The 21,202-nt window shown below is 38.8% G+C and overlaps 1 protein-coding gene and 1 long non-coding RNA gene across 2 annotated transcripts in view; one reads left to right on the plus strand and one right to left on the minus strand.

Annotated features, from left to right (window-relative positions):
• Window positions 1–21,202, plus strand: part of LOC309851212 — a 132,254-nt gene that overhangs the window by 47,997 nt on the left and 63,055 nt on the right. The gene's annotated exons all lie outside the window — the stretch shown is intronic.
• Window positions 3,571–9,872, minus strand: KRT20 (keratin 20; the record flags this gene model as incomplete). Its single annotated transcript, XM_082708493.1, has 6 exons — window positions 3,571–3,795; window positions 4,700–4,825; window positions 4,955–5,116; window positions 5,394–5,550; window positions 6,888–6,970; window positions 9,468–9,872. The coding sequence occupies 6 exons, from the start codon at window positions 9,870–9,872 to the stop codon at window positions 3,571–3,573; spliced, it is 1,158 nt and encodes a 385-aa protein (XP_082564619.1).

Below are 21,202 nucleotides of genomic sequence, written 5' to 3' on the forward strand. Positions count from 1 at the left end.
TAAAATCTTACAAAAAAAAAACAAAAGAATGAGAATGGGTGAAGATAATAACTTTTTCTGACAAAAGTTATGGTAAATCCAGTTGTGGGATGACTTTTGGGTGTTGTCTCTGGCTAGTGAAAATGGCAGTCAGAAAACAGCAAATGCTGTAAGGAGAGATATGCTCATTTCAGGTGTAACTCTGTAATTGTCATGTAATTAATTGCTTAAAAGGGTATCATGACTTTAGACAAACAGTCCTAAGGTTCAGTCTTGCCTCCATTACTTGGTAACTCTGACTTTCGGAGAGTACCTATTTTGTGTCTTCATTATAATCCTCATTTGTAAAATGGGGAGAATAGAATAAGGTCAAACCATATGAAATAGCTATTTTTTTTTTTAGATTTTATTTATTTGACACAGAGAGAGATATTACAAGTAGGTAGAGAGAGAGGGGGAAGCAGGCTCCCTTTGAGCAGAGAGCCCGATGCAGGGCTTGATCACAGGACCCTGAGACCATGACCTGAGCTGAAGGCAGAGACTTAACCCACTGAGCCACCCAGGTGCCCCAGAAATAGTATTTTTTTTAAAGTAAAAAATGATTACATATTGGCAAGTTTATATGATTCAGTCTAATAGCTTCTACTTCATGGAGTTACTGTGAGGATTAAATGAGAAATGCATATAAAATGTCTGGCATAGTGCTTAGCACATAGTAAGTGCTCAATAAATGATAGATGTTATTATACATAAATGAATAACATTATTTTCAATATAACCACGCTCAAAATCCTATTTACTTAAAAACTTATATATCAAAATTTAAATTCAAGTTCTTAATTTACTAAAATACAATGAGAGGGGGCAAAATTATTTTTTCCTGTAAACATTTGCAAGGTGGTTATTGCACACTGAAATGCAAAATGGGTGGGAATACAGTCTGCATCTTTTTGTGTCAGACTTTCCTCACTAAGCATTGCTTTTTCAAGGTTCATCCCTGTTGCATTATGTATCAGTACTTTGTTCTTTCTTTCTATTGCCAGATACTACTCTATTGTGTGAACATACCTCCTTTTGTTTATCCTTTGATCAGTTGATGGACATTTGTAGTTGTTTCCACTTTGGGACTATTATGAGTTAATACTGCTGTGAACATTTCTGTACAAAAGAACACATTGTATGATTCCATTTGTAAGAAATGTCTGGAGTAGGCAAATTCATGGAGAGAGGAAGTGGATTGTGGGAGAACTGGGGGGAAGGGAAAAGGGAGGATGACTCCTATTGGGGTTTTTTTTTCTCAGTGATGAAAATGTCCTAAAACTAGACAGTGGTGGTGGTTGCGCAATCCTGTGAATATGTGGAAGACCACTGAAATTTGCACTTTTTAAGGATGAATTTTACAGTGTGTGAATTATATCTCATTAAAGCTGTTCTTAAAAAAATAGGTAGAAATGTTTCATAACACATATTCACCCCATAAAGAAAGAGAACACCTGATGATTTATGTGGTTTATTGTCATAAAGGGAAGAATTAGGCGTTGAGAAGGATTTCACTGATTTTGCATTTAATCTACTTCCACTTCAGGCATAATGTGCTTCATTCTTATTTTGCTCAGCATTTGTGATTGGAGTCTTGACTCCCAGATTATTTGAAAAGCTGAGTTGAGTTTTAAAAGGCAGCAGAGACGATGGAAAAAAATGTAGATGTAACTCAAAGCTAGCAGGATTGTACCAATATTAAAAATCCAATGAAATTAACCAAGAAATTGACTCATTCAAGAATCCAGGGGCCTTTGAATGGAGATTTTGTAATTCAGAAACAGGAAAAATTAGAGCAGTTTATTTGAAGTTTTTAGGGATTCTTCTACTCTGTGAAGTTTAGTGTAATTCAGGTGTGCTGAAGTTTTCAGGAACATTAACGAATTGCTGTTAGGTGGTTTCTAGCTTATAATTAACGTGCTTCATGGTGAAGGTGGTGGTAATGACATTTTAAGTGATCTAGTGCTCATTGGATTTCATTTTTGTAGGCTATTTGCAGCTTCTTGAGTAAAACAATTTATATTCAATTTCAGAGACTGATCAATGGGCTTTTGTCCCCTTCTGGTTACCACAGAGCACTAATGGCGCTAATGGCAGCTGTCTTACAGCGACCAGAAATTACAGCTGTGTTTCTTTCAAACCCTCAGCGGCATCTCTGGGCAGCCATTTACAAATCTTCTTCCTCCTCCTTGGATTGATATGATACAACCTTGCCGTTCACCACTTCTTCCACGACTGTCCTAATCTTCCTTTTTCTCTTTATATCTGAGTTTGGATTTAAGTATAAAATGTTAACTTGGGAACATGATATTGCTGGTGTATAATACTCAACTCTAAATCTTTATTATCTTATACATTTTTTTTCTTGAAAGTAAAAGAAACCCATTCTTTTTCTTAAATAATCTTGTTCAGTTAATAAATAAATGCAGAAAGTATGCCACTGTCCCCCAATTCACAAATTTTCTGCTCCCTCCCCAAAGAGAAATATTATTGAATTAAGCCAACTGCGCTTTTTCATTCCTCCCTCCCTTTTCAGGATCCCAGGATGTCTCAGGACAGTAATAACTTGGACCAAGAAAATCACACCGTTGTAGGAATGTGACAAACTTCCCATGTTGGGGGTTTCTTTATGTAATTCACCTGATTTTCAAAATCCCTACGGTAATATCTGCTCTCCTGAGAACTAATCTCTCTTTACTTTTCACCAGTGTCATTTGATAAGTGGTAAGGACTGAGGGAGGAATCAGTCTCACAGGAAACACGTGAAATTAGAATACTTACCTTTCTCCTCTGAGATGCTTAAGTCATCTTCTGTAGTTCTGTTTTGTTTTGTTTTGTTTTGTTTTAAAGAAGAGAAAAAGAAAAAAAAAAGAAGAGAAAAAGAAACAGGAAAAGATGTTATTGCCATGTTGCAAATGAAGGACTGTCCTGCCTTTTCTGTTTCAAAATAAAGTCTGTGTGATGTGTGTCTTAATGCTGTGTTTGTATTTTTTCCAGTCTTACCATGCTTGTTACTTTGAACTTGAGTTTCTTACTTTTCAGTTTGATATATATATATATAGTTTCAAAACTGACCTGTTTATGCTATACTAGAAGCTTTTGTAATTAAAATAACAAAATTACAGTGGAGGTTTAAATCTTATGTTCTCTTACTGAGTTTCTTGGGTGTGGTAGTTGAAGATGGTTGCTGTGGCCACACTAATGATTCTCAAACTGACTCCCACAAACCTGTTCTTCATTTCGTGACCTCTCAAGGAGAATTTTTAAAAGTTATTATACTTCCAATTATGTATTAATCATAAAAATTAGCAAAAGCACAATCTGTATCGTTTGCAGACTGTATATCTTCTAAGTCAGCCCTACTCATGACCTCAACTACAAAGGCTGTACCTGGTATTTTGGGGCCGGGTGTACTTTTGGTATATTTTTGATTTGTTGTTGTTGGTGTGTGTGTAATTGCTTTTGTGCTAGGGATTGCACTGGTGCTGGGGAATGAGTGACAGGGTATAGCACAGCATAGACCCTGGCACGTATCCCTTGATTCTAAGAGCCTTACTTGATGACATCTCCTTCCAGAAGGCGGCGGTAAGTAGCAATTTCCTGCTCAAGCCGTGTCTTTATGTCAAGGAGGATATTGTATTCATTGCTCTGGCGTTCTGTATCCTTCCTAATCTGCACCAGCTGGGCTTCTAGGTTGTCCATTACTCCCTGGATGGTGGCCAGTTTTCTACTGTAACGATCTTTGGTGTCCTCTAGTGTGTGCTCCAAAGTTTCTTTCTATAAGCACAAGAAAAAGGAAACGTTTCTTAGTTGAAGACTTAAGAGATGGTTTGATTTTAATTTCTTTGAGGGGAATTCCCACAGCTGGTCACTGTGGGCATGATTCCTATTTCTAGCTTTATCCCACTCTTTCCATCTAGGCAAACTCAAGCCAGCTGCTATGACCTCTAGGGCTCTTTTGTTTGTTTTTAGCTTCACAGTCACTGTTCTCTCACTTGTGTATTGTATTCTTGTTCTCAGTATTTGCCTCCTCTCCCTGTGATTCCTCCCTCCAAGGGGAGGATTAGATTTCCTCATCCCATGGACACCAGGCTTGGTCATGTGACGTTCTTGGACTAATGAAATCCAGGTGAAATTGATAAATGCCTTTTCTGAGGAGAAGCTTTAGGAGCTGTCACATGGTCTGGCCATTGCTCTTTTCTTTCTGCTACAGCACTGGCATGCCCTGGCCAGGGTCTCTTCCCTTAGCCTTACCCCTGGAGTGGAAATGTCACGGAGCAGAGCTGCAGCCAACCTGTGATGGATGTAGTGTTGTGGTAAGCCACGGTGATTTGGGGGTTGTTACATAGCATAATTCCATCAGGAGCTGACTGATCTGCTTAGTCTGGGATGTCTTTACCTCTCTTCTCCAACTACAGAGTCATCTCAGGTTTTCCCATCTAGTTGAAATGCCACTCTCCGTGGGAAGTCTTCCAGATCTCCTTGTTCCCCTGCTGCACATTACTCTTGTCCTGGATTTCTTTCTGTGTTTTAATTATAATCACTGTTTTGGCCTGTTTCCCTGCCAACTCTGCAGGGAAGAGGGGTTATTTCCTAGAGGTTTCTGCATCTCCAGACTTCTTCACACAGGCACTCAGTAAGCACACACTGCATTGATAGTGGGAAGTTAGACGTGCTTTACCAGACTGAGGAGGGACTGGAGTTCTATCTCCAGGTTCTGGTAGGTGCGTCTCAGCTCCTTTACGTGAGCCTCAGTTTCTTTTAACTCTTCATTGCTCAGTGTGACTTGCTGCTGCAGCGCTTGAGTCTAAAGTTCAAAAAAAAAAAAAAAATGAGTACAAAGAGAAAGTAAAGAAAATGAGTTATCTTTTTTTTTTTTTTTTTTTTAAATGACCGCATCTACACATTTGCTTACCCTTTGGAATTATGCTCTTACCTGTTTCTCAAACTGCTCTTTGGCCTTCTGAAGGTTCTCCTGGGCTATCACTTCATACTTCTGCCTCATTTCATTCATGGTGGTGCCAAGGTTCAGGCCTGGAGCAGCATCCAGTTCTACACTGACAGTGTTGCCCAGGTGTTTCCGTAGGCTGTCCACTTCCTGCAAGAGGGAACATCCTGATTATAGTCTGAAGCATGTTCTCACATGAGTCTGAGCGGAAAAGCTGAAAGTCTTAGGGCTTCCTTCATTGGAGACGAGTGAAAAAGAAAGACAGTAACTTAGGTAGGGCTTATGCTAGTCCAGGGACGACTCCATCATTGAACCCTGACTGCTCACACCGTGATTATGGTTACTTTCTTTACCAACCTGTCCCCATCAGTTATCATTATTAGAGTCATCCTGTCATTCCCAACACCACTTCCGAATACTTCCTTACCTCCTGATGTTCTTTTTTGAGAATATCCAGGTCTTTACTCAGTTCTTTAATTTGAATCTCCAAGTCTGTTCTAGTTAGGGATAGATCACCCAAGACCTTGTTCAGGCCACGGATATCACCCTCCACTGTGAGGTGTAGCGCCCTTTCAGTCTCATACCTGTGAATTAATTGGTACACAGAGATAGTTGAGTCCTTTTGAAACTATTATAGAAGAGAGCGTCTTAATATAATGAGATATTTTTATGTGGTATATAAGGATTGATTTCAATACATCGTGTCCCTCTTTATACATTCCAAAAATGTTCATGAGAACCTAGGAATCAGATAATTTGTTCCATAGTATAATCTTTCTAATTTGGAGTGATTGGTTAAAAAAAAAAAAAAGCAATCTGAAATAACTCTTAAAAGTTTCTAAATTCCAGAATATATTTTAAAAGAAATAAAAAATATTTTTCTTTAATTAATGTGTCAGCAAAGGATTATCATTATTGATATTAAGCAATGGTTAGATTTATTTAGTGAATGCACAGGATCAGTTTATTTTTATTATTTTGTAAGCAGATGCATCCAAAGTGAATTATCTCAAAGAATTCATGATTCTCCCCTACGATCTCATATACTCTCATTTTTTTTTAAAGTCGCAAAGCTTTAAAAAATGATAATGCAATGGAACATTCAGGTGCTGACTTAGTAAAACTGGAATTAATGAATGTTTACTGCTTTAATCTTTGGATCTGCTTTCCCATTTCCTTCTTTTTGATCCCTTGTTGCATTCGAATGCTACCCTTCAAAACCACAAAGGATATTTTAGTACCAAGGCATTGTACACATTCAGAATGGGAAAGCCCTAGCATAGGGGCCATTTATGAGGAACAGCTGCGATCACATGTAGTGTGATATGGTTACAAGAGAGTGAACACAGTCTGAGCTGGTTTAATCGTTGTCTTAGTTCTTTGGTTTGTCAGACTCTGTTATAAAACACCAGCAAACTCAGAGGTATCAAAGGTCACCCCCTAGAACTTGGTCCATACACTTTCAGGCACTCGAAGGAGTACGGATGAGTCAGTCGGAGAATCATCACACGTAAACACAGGACTCGCTTTAGATAACAGAAGGACCCTACTGCAGAAGGGGAGTTTTATATTGCTTTGGTATTACTCAAAGGGCAGAATTAGGTTCAATGGGTGGAAAGGTAGATGTAGGGTTACTAAAAAAGAATGTTATAGCAACCAGAGCTAACCAGCGGAAACAAGAGTAGTTACTGGAGGTGTTCAGTTTCACAATGGGTGACAAAATCTTAGGAATGCGGGAGAGAGAAGTGTAGCCCTGAGTGCTAGGTTGGACCAGATAGCTCCTAACATCCTTCAAACTCCCAGATTCTGAAAGTACTTAAGGTAGCTCCTTTACCAACAAGAATGTGGAAAGCTGAGTATCGTGAAGGGCTACTAAAAGGAATCCTTTTTCAGGAAGGTTTACCATGGTGTTAGAACCTACTTCAGCTTGAAGTCCTCAGCAGCCAATCTGGCATTATCAATTTGTAGGACACAATGCGCATTTTCCAGTTGTACCTTTTTAATCTGGAAAGTATATGAGAAAGAATGACATTTTCAACCAGACAGGAGTTTCACATGATCGAGTGCTGTCCTCAGATACAAACACTATTCTATCAAAGATGATGTTCATTTCAAGAATTTCCAAGCCTGGGTGGTTCAGTGGATTAAAGCCTCTGCTTTCAGCTCAGGTCATGATCCCAGGGTCCTGGGATAGAGCCCCCCTCATCGGGCTCTCTGCTTAGCAGGGAGCCTGCTTCCTCCTCTCTCTCTCTGCCTACTTGTGATCTCTGTCTGTCAAATAAATACATAAAATCTTAAAAAAAAAAAAAAAGAAAATGGGAAGAGTAATGATATGGTCATTTAACATAGTGGAGTCATAAAATATAACTCTGGTCTCCAGGATTTAGTGAACTTAACGGTTTTATAAAAGGAAAGTTTCATTCAACTTGAGCCATCAAACTTTACTGAGTGGCTTCCCTTTGATTCTGCTTAGAATATTCTCGTTAGCCCTTCTCACTTGGTGAACTGCTTCTCTTCCACATCTCGCCTTAGACATCATTGCTTCAAGGAAGCCTCAGTGATTTCCTCGAGACAGAATTAGATGAACTCTTGTGTTCTCGTTGCCCTACATAACCCTTCTTGGTAGCATTTATCCCTCTCTGTGGTTTATGTGCTGCCTTTGTCTGTGTCTGTTTCCCCCTAAATCACATTATGTTCAGCATCATATTCCTCAATGCCGAGCACGGGGCCCAGCGCTTAGTATGTACTAAATATTGACTGAATGAATGGACACCTGTTATGCGAGCCTTGTGCTAGGCACTGAGCTGTCAGGATGGATAAGCCCTTGATCTTAAAAACGGGATTACCCTAATGGGTGAGTTTTCTGTGATGCATATGGATCTTGTCTGCTTGTAGAAGGTATTACAGTGACATGTCTCTTTCAGCAGATCCAGTCCCGGAGAGAGCCGCTCTCATAGACTGAGTCTGCCTGGCTAAATGGAGTAGATGGCTGTGTCTATGTGTTTGGGCTGATCCAAAGTAGATTCAGAAACAGGAATCATGAGACAGGGAAGAATGGTTTGCTGGTTTTGAACGTTTTTAGTGGGAGCCCGAGAAGAATGACCTCTTGGTAGAAAGACAATTTAGACACCTTTGCCTCACCTCCTCCTGGTTTCTGAGACCCCCAAAATAACTTCCAGTGGAACCTGGTTCAGATTGCACTGATGTCTAATAAAAGTGCAAGAAAAAGAGACTTGCTGGTAAGGACGTGGTCTTTGTTCTAAAGGAATATGAATGTTAAAATTGAAATGGAAGGGATTCTTTCCTTGATAAGATAAGAAATTGAAAGAGCAAATGCCCCTGTCCTATCTGCACTTTTCCATTGGGAGCAAAGTCCACTTCCTTTATTGCATGTGATTGATAAAACAACTCCACCTTCGTGGGAGAAGGTTGTGATATGATTGCAACAAATTTGAACTGGGGGCAATAGAACATCTTGTCATTGTAGAAGTGGTTTTTGAACTGCTTGTGATGATGGTGATGGTGAGATCATTAAATAGGGCATTTAAAAATCTGCATGTCATTCAGGTGCCGGGGTGGCTCAGTCGGTTAAGCAGCTGACTCTTGATTTCGGCTCAGGTCATGATCTCAGGGTCCTGGGATTGAGCCCTACATAGGGATCCGCCCTCAGTGGAGAGTCTTCTTGATATTCTCTCTCCTTCTCCCTTTGCCTCTCCCCCTGCTCTCTCTCTCTCGCTCAAAAATAAATGAATTTTTTAAAAAAATATTTTATTTATTTATTTATTTATTTGACACACACACACACACACACACACACACACACACACACACACAGAGTGTGTGTGTGCACAAGTAGGCAGAGTGACAGGCAAAGGAAGAAACAGGCTCCCTGCTGAGCAGAGAGCCCGATTGGGGCTCGATCCCAGGAATCTAGAATCATGACCTGAAGCAAAGGCAGACGCTAACCAACTGAGCCATCCAGGTGCCCCTCAAATATAGATAAATCTTTTAAAAAAGTCTGGATGTCATTAATACCTATTTCCCTTCCCCTTATTTCCACCCTGGATCACTTTGTCATTGAAATTTATGATATAGTATCTTAATACTTATATTACACTATTTATATAAATTAAAGGAGGAACATCTCTAAGTTGACTGGGAATTCAAAAGTTAATGAGAACTGGGTGAAAAAAAACCTGAGATTTATAATCACATAAAAATTTTAGCTCTTTACAGAAAAAAAAGTGTTTATTATCCATTCAGACTTGTTCTGGTAAACTGTGACAAAATACAGATTATATTTTCCTGTTTTCCATTTTAAAAGTGAAAAAAATATTTACAGTCATCCAATTATATATTCAGCTACTCCAGCACTAACAGTAGATGGTAGAATGCACCATTTTTATAGATGCAGCATTTCAGCCTAACTGCTTTATAATATCCGTTGCCATATATCCTGCAGCCCAACAGTGGAATAAAAAATACCGGAGTCATCCCTTACCTGATTTTGCAGCTCTTCTATTTGTTGGTAATACGCACTGTGGTCCCTGGTGCCGGGTGTGTTTGTTTCATACCACTGCTTAATCTGCAATTCAAGTTTGGCATTGGACTTTTCCAGGGACTGCACTTTCGCTAGGTAGTTTGCTAGGCGTTCATTTAGGTTCTGCATGGTCATCTTCCCATTACCAACAAACAGGTCTCCACCAGAGGGATCACCTCCATAGCTCATCATATGTCTGGAGTTCGAGATGCGGATGCCCTGACCTCCAGCTCCCCCATAGACGCTGGGTGCAGCTGCAAGGTACTGCATGGCCCCCTTCCTATGTGTGGAGCCGCTCACGCTGATTGCGGGGCCCTCTGAGGAGGAACTCAGACCTCTGTGGAGGCTTCTGTGAGTGAAATCCATTGGGGATCTGAGGAGGGAGCACCTGTAGCTTCTGGATGGCTGGAACAGTCTGTCTCCTGGTGGTGGATGAGCTGACCTTTTATAGAGTTCCGAGGAAAGAAACACCTCCTCTGTTGACCTCTCACCTTTGGATTGACACCACTGTCTACAGTACCTTGCTTTGTATTTTCTTTTTCCCTTTGTACAGCAGTCTATTTAATTTCATTCCAGAAATTACCACTAGAGGCATTTCTTGGAGGCTTTTCTCAGGGGCTAGTCCTTTTTTTAAACAGAGGCAACAAAAGGGAAACCAGGAAGATGTATTCTTTTAGCCTATGCACCTGCCTTGGCAGATTTTTTTTTTTGTTCTAATATACACATAAAGAATATTGGCAAATGCTCTGAATAATTTAGGTTCCTAAAAAGACAGATGTGAGTGCATAATAGTTACACTGGTGATCAAGAACAATGTTTTAAAATCTATTTGTCTTTTTCTTTTTGGTGAGAACATTTAAGTTCTGTTCTTTATTGGTAAATTTCTAGTGTACAGTACAGCATTATCAACTGTAGTCACCATATTTTACGTTAGATCCTCAGACCTTACTCATCCTAAAACTGAAAGTTTGTATCCTTTTTTTTTGCAATTATAAAGAGGGTTGTTTACTATTGAATTATGTTTAATGTTAAAGAATCTACATTCCATCAACAGACAAACAAGATAAATATAAAGGCTTTTTTTATGCCAGACTTCTTTTTTTTTCATATATATTTTTTAAATTTATTTTCAGCATAACAGTATTCATTGTTTTTGCACCACACCCAGTGCTCCATGCAATCAGAGCTCTCTCTAATACCCAACACCTGTTTCCCCCAACCTCCCACCCCCACCCCTTCAAACCCCTCAGATTGTGTTTCAGAGTCCATAGTCTCTCATGGTTCACCTCCCCTTCCAATTTCCCCCAACTCCCTTCTTCTCTCTAACTCCCCGTGTCCTCCATGCTATTTGTTATGCTCCACAAATAAGTGAAGCCATATGATAATTGACTCCCTCTGCTTGACTTGTTTCACTCAGCATAATCTCTTCCAGTCCCGTCCATGTTGCTACAAAAGTTGGGTATTCATCCTTTCTGATGGAGGCATAATACTTCATCAGGTATATGGACCACATCTTTCTCATCCATTCGTTGGTTGAAGGGCATCTTGGTTCTTTCTACAGTTTGGCGACTGTGGTCATTGCTGCTATAAACATTGGGGTACAGATGGCCCTTCTTTTCACGACATCTGTATCTTTGGGGTAAATACCCAGTAGTGCAATTGCAGGGTCATAGGGAAGCTCTATTTTTAATTTCTTGAGGAATCTCCACACTGTTCTCCAAAGTGGCTGCACCAACTTGCATTCCCACCAACAGTGTAAGAGGGTTCCCCTTTCCCCACATCCCTTCCAACACACGTTGTTTCCTGTCTTGCTAATTTTAGCCATTCTAACTGGTGTAAGGTGATATCTCAATGTGGTTTTAATTTGAATCTCCCTGATGGCTAGTGATGATGAACATTTTTTCATGTGTCTGATAGCCATTTGTATGTCTTCATTGGAGAAGTGTCTGATCATATCTTCTGCCCATTTTTTGATATGATTATCTGTTTTGTGTGTGTTGAGTTTGAGGAGTCCTTTATAGATCCTGGATATCAACCTTTTGTCTGTACTGTCATTTGCAAATATCTTCTCCCATTCCGTGGGTTGCCTCTTTGTTTTCTTGACTGTTTCCTTTGCTGTGCAGAAGCTTTTGATTTTGATGAAGTCCCAAAAGTTTATTTTTGCTTTTGTTTCCTTTACCTTTGGAGACACATCTTGAAAGAAGTTGCTGTGGCTGATATTGAAGAGATTACTGCCTATGTTCTCCTCTAGGATTCTGATAGATTCCTGTCTCAAGTTGAGGTCTTTTATCCATTTTGAGTTATCTTTGTGTACGGTGTAAGAGAATGGTTGAGTTTCATTCTTCTACATATAGCTGCCCAGTTTTCCCAGCACCATTTATTGAAGAGACTGTCTTTTTTCCACTGTATATTTTTTCCTGTTTTGTCAAAGATTATTTGACCATAGAGTTGAGGGTCCATATCTGGGCTCTCTACTCTGTTCCACTGGTCTATGTGTCTGTTTTTATGCCAGTACCATGCTGTCTTGGTGATCACAGCTTTGTAGTAAAGCTTGAAATCAGGTAACCTGATGCCCCCAGTTTTATTTTTGCTTTTCAACATTTCCTTAGTGATTTGGGGTCTCTTCTGATTCCATACAAATTTTAGGATTATTTTCTCCAGCTCTTTGAAAAATACCGGAGGAATTTTGATCGGAATGGCATTAAAAGTACAGATTGCTCTAGGCAGTATAGACATTTTAACAATGTTTATTCTTCCGATCCGAGAGCATGGAATGGTCTTCCATCTTTTTGTGTCTTCTTCAATTTCTTTCATGAGTGTTCTGTAGTTCCTCGAGTATAGATCCAATTTGTATCCTTTCACCTCTCCCTATTTCTCTTACCCCCAGGCCTTGGCAACCACTGTTCCTATGAGTTTGATATTTTTTCTTATCTTAAGATTCTGTATATAAATGATATGCAGTATTTGTCTTTTTCTGTCTGGCTTATTTCACATAGCATAATGCCCCTGGGCATCTATCTATGTTGTAGCAAATGGCAGGGTTCCCTTATTTTATGTGACTGAATAATATTTCGGGGTGTGTGTGTGTGTGTGATCTTTATCCTTTCATCCTTTTGTGGATCCTTAGGTTGTTTCTATATTTTGGCTACTGTGGATAATACTGCAATGAACATAGGAGTGCAGATACCCTTGAGTGATTTTATCTCCTTTGGATATATACTGAGAAGTGGGATTGCTGGATCATATGATAGTTCTATATTTTATGTTTGAGGAATGTCTGTGTAATTTTCCATAGTGGCTGCACCACTTTACATTCCCAGCAACAGCGCACAAGGATTCCCTTTTCTCCACATCCTCACCAATATTTGCTATCTCCTGTGTTTTTAATGATGACCACTCTAATATAAAGAGGTATTATCTAATTGTGGTTTTGATTCACATAAAAACAGGGGTTTATAAGTATGGATAATCACTCTTCAAAATCTCTCTTTTATGCTTTGTTTTTGTTTTTAAGTTTATCCCTGTTTAGAGGTTTTATTTTATAAAACTATTAAAATATTTTGTATAAAACCTCAGGTATTTAAAACAGGAGTGAAACATTTATACATTTGGAGATATAGTTTGAGGAAGTGAATTAAGCTAATTTAGGTGAGTGGTAGATAGATGATTTTGAACTCCCTCCCCTGCCCCAATGCTAGTGTTCTAAGACCAGGTAAAGTTTTAAAATGTAAATTTAAATTTTTCAGTCACTGCCTGGCTTGAGGTCTTATTCTCTGAAAACGAAATGAATAGTATTGTGTTTTGCACCTGACCTGGTGCATGGAGTCTCTCTCCCCCGTTTTAAGGTCAGCTCAGCACCTACCATGAGACAGATTGCTTGCTCCATCCATTCTGAAACTACAGCTGCTCCCTCCTAGAATCTCTGGTGGATTTCACTGGCAGAAGTTTTCACGGAAGCTTGATCTTCCCGAGGGGTCCACAGGCTCACGGGATCAGCAGAGCAATGTATAGGCAGGGTGTATGTGTGGGGCCTTGGGACTACACCCAGCCTCTGTGGTTGGGCTGGAAGCCTCTGCAGGTGTATAGACATCCAGACACATGGTGAGCTCTGGGTGTGATCTCACCAGTGGAGCTCTGATAACCATTGTCGAACCAAATGGAATGGTCTTGTTCTTCCTCGGTCAAAATCCCTGGCCCCAAAAATTCATTGAAACATTTAAATTGTTTCCTTAATCAGGTCACATATTTCAAAGGGTTGGAGAAGTTAAAAAAACATCTCATTAATTTTCATTCTGATGCTTTAATTGAGGTTTGTATATGATTAAAACAAATAAGCAGACAAACAAATTAAAAAAAAAAAAAAAGAAGAAATCTAAAAAAGGCATCTCCAAAATCTCTGCACATTCTTTCTTAAGAATTTGGAATATACTTTTTTAGTGGCCCAACAAGATGGCTTTTCACCATTTGAGTTTGAGTTTTTTTGGTTAATCTTTTTTTTTTTTTAAACAAACATCCTTTTTCTAATATAACATAAGACTATATATTATAGTATTTTAATATATATATTATATACTATAATATATGTACTATCTCTATATATTATAAGACTATATTATTTCTCTCTTATAAGCAGCGTACTTTAAAATAATATTTTGTGTTAGACTTTGCTTCAGTTACATATAAATTGGGAGAGTTAAATCTACTTCATGCTCTTGATGATATATGTGTGGGTAACTCTTACTGTGTTTTCATTCATTTAAATTGCCATCAGTCAACTTTCAGAGTGTTCACCACCAGTGACTGAGCATGTAGTATGCAGACCTTGCTATTTGTTACCAAGCTTTAAATTACTTTGTAAATAGCTGTCACAGCTAAAATCTTCAATGAACCTTTTATAAACACATGAATTGTATTCTTTTATATATGTGTTTTCACAAAGTAATATCTTTGTTTTTGCTTGATGGGGGGGAGGATGAGGTCTTTTGATTAAAGCCATTGGAAAACTGTACTGTTTAAATTACACAAGTTTTGCAGTGAGTTAGTTTCAGCTAAGAGTTTAAATACACTAACACATATGATCAAGGTGTGCAGAAGCATTATTTAAATTAAGAGTTAGCTTTCTAAGAGCTAGGAATATCAGTACAGTTATTAAACATGATAATTTGTCTTTTCTTCTTTAGCACAATTATTCCTTATGGCTGGACACAGTTTAAGTGAAACAGTTGAAGTCTCATTAAAATCATTAACATCATTTTTAACTTTTTGGAAAAATAACTGTGTTATTCCACCAGTTTTTGGCTAGTATTTGTAGGTTTTTTGAGATCTCAAATTTAAACTAAAATATAATATAGGAGGGCTATTATTATTTTTAATTAAAGTATGATTGACATAGAGTGCTATACTAGTTTCAGGTGTACAACGTAATGATTCACAATTCTGTTATTATGGGGTTCAGTCATCCGATCTAGAAAAATTTTTTTTGTGAAGATTTCCACATATTTATTTCAGGGCAGGAGAAATTTCCAGCTCCTCTGCCACTTTGAATTTTATGCTCTGGTAGATTATTATAACTTGTAATGTGGCCAGAGAAAACCAGGCTATATTTCATAGCCATTAATTTTTCTGAATTATACCAGAGGACCAGATACAGATTGTGTTGACTCTTGTTCATACACAAGTTATTCAAAAGTTAGAGCCCCTCCTATTCCAGACTGTGGGTGACAGCACCTATAAATAAATATTTATTAGATCTCCACTTCGTTATACTAAGAGGAGATAGATTTTGACCTCTGAGACAGAGTCTGCTGAGGGTGTTAATGATTAATATTAAGTATAGCCAGTCATTTGGAAAGTTCTTTTTTTTTTTTAATTTATTTGTCAGAGAGAGCGAGCGAGAGCGAGCACAGGCAGACAGAGTGGAAGGCAGAGTCAGACAGAGAAGCAGGCTCCCTGCGGAGCAAGGAGCCCGATATGGGACTCGATCCCAGGACGCTGGGATCATGACCTGAGTCGAAGGCAGCTGCTTAACCAACTGAGCCACCCAGGCGTCCCTGGAAAGTTATTATAAGCACTACATAGCCAGAGGGTTTTCAATGTTTTTTCCCCCAAAAGGGACAAAGTACCACAGCCCGGATGTGATACATACAGAATCTGCAGTCTCTGGTGGGGTGTGGGGCTGTCTTGCCCAGACTTCTCAGGTAGGGTCTATTGCTCTCATTGGTTGAGGAGGATGACATGTAGTAATGGTGGGTGTTTTTGAGCATTGTGGCTCTAGATACCATACAAAGCTAATTCAGAAAAAAACATGGCCTCTGTGTTTAAAACCCGGTGTACTTAATGAAATGGTTACAAGGGAAATGATGTGGAAAGGAATAAAGTATTTCCATATTTTAAAAATGGGAATTTTAATTCTCTCAGACATAATTACATATACAAAAGTATACATATACATATATACATAATTACATCTACAAAAGCACAAAAGTGCTTACAAAAGTTCCAGATTCATTAAAGATATAAATGTGAAAGGTAAAAATTATACCATATTTAGACAAAGATAGAGAATAGTATCTCTAGGAATCAGGGTAAAGGAATATTTCTTAAACAAGACACAAAAAATGTGAACAATGATATTAATTTAACAATTTTTGCTCATTAAAGGACTCGACAGTTATAATAGGAAGAGCCCCAAAGGGTGAGCAGTTATAATACATGTAACTGACAAGGAATTAGTTTCCAGAATATGCAAGGAATACCTACAAAAAAATAAGAAAGAGGAAAAAAAACAACCCAGTGAGAAAGTGGGCAAAAATGTGAATGGATGCCCAGAAGAGGAAAGCTGAATAGCGTATGTCACGCCTGCCAACTGGAATAAATTAGAAGGATGGATAAGGGGAATTCTTATCCACTAGTAGTCGCTGTGTAAATAGGTACAGTTACTTTGAAAAACAGTTTGAGCTAATCTCAGAACAGTGAGCGTGAATATGCCTGTCATCCAGTAATTTCATTCCTAGGTACCTATTCCAGAGATAGTCATACAAGAATATTCACAGAAGCATTATTCATAATACTAACACACACACGCACACACACACACACACACACACACACACACACTTGAAACAGCCCTAATGTTCATCAGCAGTAGAATGAATAAATACATTGACAGATATTCACACAATGGTATACAATGCAGCAGTTTGAAATGGACAAAGTACATCCTTCACATGGATGGATCTAAAAAGCAATCTAATGAAAGGACACAAAATAATGTTTTCAGGTCAACCAATTGATATAAGTCACAAAAACAGGCAAAACTAAATCATATATGATTAAGGGATATACATACAGACATGTGGTAGATTGCAAGCAACAGTCACAAAGTACACACCCCTTTGCAAGTCCTCTTAGAGTTTGAGGGGCATCTGGACCATTGACATTTTTTGAAGTCTCCTGATACATTAAAGAAATGAAAAAAAAAATCCAAAATAGGGTAGCCAAAATTACCATGTTTATTTTTATTTCCTACACATTAGCATTTTCAACACAAAAATACTGTATGTTCGTGTCAATACAAGATTTATAAAAAAAAATGCTAGCTTATTCTCATGCATTACATGGCTGTGTGATCCAGTGCTGGGACAGTTTTAACTGGTGAGATGAACTGAAGGTCTTTCAATGCTGGAAGTGATCATTGAAACCAGATATCACTACATTTGAACTTAACCTCCAAAGTCTCTGAATGGGAAGTCATAGGCTGAATGCCTGCTTCCTGCAACTGGCCTCATGTCTGGATTATTTCACCAAGGTTTGATGTTATACCAAGGATAGCAAGTAGGTACTTATTTTATATTAGCTTGACTAAGAGAAGGCCCAACCAAATTCCTCCCAAAACAGAATAATTTTTCGTCTAGGCAAATTCTAGTTCCTATTCTTAGAATCACAGTTAAGAACTTAATGAAAAATTAAAAAAAAACCCTCTTAACTCCTGCTTCTAGCCATCAATGGTTCATAAATGTAGAGGTCTGTCTCAAAATGTCTACCTACAAATGCAAACCTGATTGTTTGACTTCTCTGAAAAATTCCTGGTGCTTATGTGGTCAAATCCAATACATAGCTCTCTAAGATCTAACCCCTGCCTACCTTTCCAGAATCCCCTTCACACCCTCTGTCCTCCAACTCTGCAGTTCAGTAACACAAGTGCTGATACCCCTACACTCCATGCCTTTGCATGGGTGTCATTCCTTCCAGGAAGTGTACCCAGACTCCTTCCTTTCTAGGGTGCCCAGCTCTCTTGGTTTGCCTGAGACTGAGAGGTTTTCTGGGATGTGAGATTTTGAGTATTGAAATAAGGACAGTTCCAGGCAAACCAAGACAGTTGGTCATCCTGTTCAGCTCTCCAGTGCACGTCTGTCTGGGATAGACATGCTTATACTCTGGTCCTGAATTCTTTATTGAATGAATGGGTGTGGATGTGGGGAGGAGATAAGGATGACTCTCAGGGTTCTGACTTGGGTGACTGGGCCGTGATAATTGTGCGCTTTACTGAGGGGGTGCACTGAGGCAGGGCTGGGACATGGTTCGGGGAGGGGTATTGCAAAGGAATACATGATGTATTCATCTGTAGACATGCCAAGTTTGTGGTGTCGGCACTATCAGATGTACATGGAGAAGACCTCTATGAAGATGACTGTTGAATGCTCCAATCTGGAAGAACCGGGTTGACGGTGTACAATGAAGTAGTAGGTAAGCTTTCCTCCACTTTGTTCTCACGTTATCCCTCATATACAAATTACCACCATAACTCTCGTTCACTTGGTCTTTTGGGAACTCCAGAGTCAAATCTCCGCACTGATAGATCACAGTGATGGGGAGGAGCCCTGCCTTGCATGGACCTCTTTGCTGCCCTAAGGTTTTCCCTTTCCATTCCATTTCCTTTCCATTCTTTAGAATGTACTCTAGAATGTACAGAGTACTGCCACATTGCCAGGCAACTGAGCATTTCATTCATTTCAATAAATTAAAAATGTAGTAGTTATAGTACTTAAGTGCAATTTGTGAAGGATCCAAAGTCTGACCTAGACTTAGGTCAACTGAATGGTAACAACCAATTAGCATTGAACCTTTTGGACTTTAAGGGAAGAAGTGATCAGTGGTTCAGTTTTATGATGTCCTTTCATGTTATTTGAACAACCGAAACTTAGTATTTTTGAAAACAAGTAAGTGATAGTTATTCACTGTGTTATTTTTCATGGTATATATGTATGTATGTATGTATGTATGTATGTATGTATTTCATGGTGCTTATTTTTAAATACAAAGAACTTTAGGCTCTCATGTCTGGAAGAGACCTTGAACATTGTGTAGGTCATGTTTCTCATTTTATAAACAAAAGAGCTGGGGTGTTCATAGATTAATTGTTGGGGCATCTGTTGCCTATAGCAACAATACAAATATAGAAAGTTGGTCAACTTAATCAACGTAATGTTTGCTCTCTAAATTGGTTTTCAGTAAGTTTGCCTGACCCAGGAAAGATGCCTTGCAAACAGCACCCTGATTAAAACAAAAACAAAAACATGCAACTCTCACTGATTGTATTACTACTTAAGAGGCCAATAATATGGCCATATGTTCTAGTTTCCACCCTGGGGCTAAAAACCTGCTCTTTCAATATCTTCCTTCATTTGCTCCTAATAGAATGAAGTAGATGTTCTATGGTGTGGCAGTGATCACTGGCCCCAGAATATTCCTCAAACAAGGCATAGTATATATGAGTACATCAAGCCAGATGAGGAGATGTATTATTAATTAGTCTTATGGAGCACAAACAGCATATGTGTTCACATTTCATCTTGGTTGGGTATGTCATTACTTTTTAATGTGCACACATATAAGTTAGAAAAAACTATAGAAAGCAGATTGTTGATTAGATGCTTATAATGAAAATATGTTGTAGGGAATTAGGCTAGAACTTGAAATGAGGGAGAGAGAGAGAAATAGAGAAAGAGAGACCAAGAGAGTCAGGTTGAGAAAGAGTGAGTTTTTACAACATATAATTTTGGAAGGAGAAGTTGTAAACAGGTTTTAGGAAAATGTCTATAAAGATCAACATTTTGTGAACTAGGCACTTGGCAAAACACCAACACTGGCTTTTAAAAATGAAAAAAACATAAATTAATCAAGTCATTTATACTTTGTTGAATAAATGAACGGTGTATTCAGTCTCTAGTTACGTTTGTTGAATGTAATAAATATGACATTTGACTAGAAGTCATGTTTTTAATCTCTAATTCAGATCCTCCCACCCCCCCACAGCCTCCACAGGCATAGCGTCTTAGCATTGTCAAAATGGAAGCACCATATAGCAAAAACAGCCTGAGAAGCAATGATCAGTTAGTCAGATACTGCTCTCAAGGAATGCCTCTAGCAGAGGAAATAATGACATGGATTTTAATTTTAACTGTAATTTGAAAAAAATATTTATATTTTTTTTTTAAGAGGAAGGAGGGGCGGACAGAGAGCGAGAGGGAATTCCCCCGAGATCCCCAGGACCCTGAGATCATGACCCGAGCCCAAATCAAGAGTCAGCGGTCTGACTGAACCACCGAGATGCCCCTTAATTTTAACTTTAATTTTAACGTGCAGGGATAAGAAAGATGAACGAGTGTGGGATGGGAGAGTAGAACATGGAGACCTGAGAGGCCCTGAAGATAAAGACTTGGATGAGTTCAGTCAGCCGTCCAGCTCTGGGGTCCAGGTTATGTATTAACTGTTGAGTTGGGATGCTAGGATATGATAAGGTAATAAATCCTTAGGTAATCTCACTTGGGTGTCAGAGGGTCAGGAGGAAACAACCTTACCATGAGAAGCCTCATTTAACCTGATTTTGAAAAGCAAAGGCAGAGAAACACCATCACTGCGACAAGATCGACTTGCGACAATACCCAGTGTACATAGTAGAGCCTTTGGACAGTTTGGTGTTTTGTTCCTGTGCTGTGTTCCTCGCCTTGTAACCAGGGGCTTTACACCTTTCCGGGGACTTCCTAGGTGTCAGTGGAGACCTGGTTCATTCCTATTTTTTTTCTAAAAACAAATTGCTACCATTCAGCTCTCATAACACTGGTAATATTTTTGATGCCTCATGTTCCACAAAAGCCTCCTTGTTTGGTGTTTTCTACTTTTGTGTGTGTGTGTGTGTATGTTTTCTACTTTTTTAAGCAATGAAAAGCCTGGAGCAATTTCTTATGTGTTTGACACATATGTTGAGGGCTACTTAATAATTGCTGCCCAGGGCAAAATATAACAGGGTTTTATGGCCAAGTCTTTTGTTGATAGAGGGGACAGGCTGGGAGCTACATACACTTTTTCAAAATAAATGCGTCTCTGTGACATGAGCTACCAGGAGTACTACAGGTTTTGGAAGCCCGGAGTAATTAAGGAGCAATATATCGGTTCTGAGGAACTGACATTAATGTTGACATATGAGGTTTCTGGGCAATTTGATCTGTAGCAATAATTCATTTTTTCCTATTGCAGCACTAATTTTGTCCCTAAGTCATTGGAGGCTTTATTAAAGATTTACCTGGTGGCTTTTTAAAAGCACAGTATTTACTGTGGTGTATGTTCAGTTACTAGTTATGTTTATCGGACATAATAAGTGTGACATTCAGCCAGAGGCGGGGTTTTAATCTCGAATT

Source organism: Mustela nivalis (assembly GCF_964662115.1).
Source record: "Mustela nivalis genome assembly, chromosome: 17".
Taxonomy (NCBI): Eukaryota; Metazoa; Chordata; class Mammalia; order Carnivora; family Mustelidae; genus Mustela; species Mustela nivalis.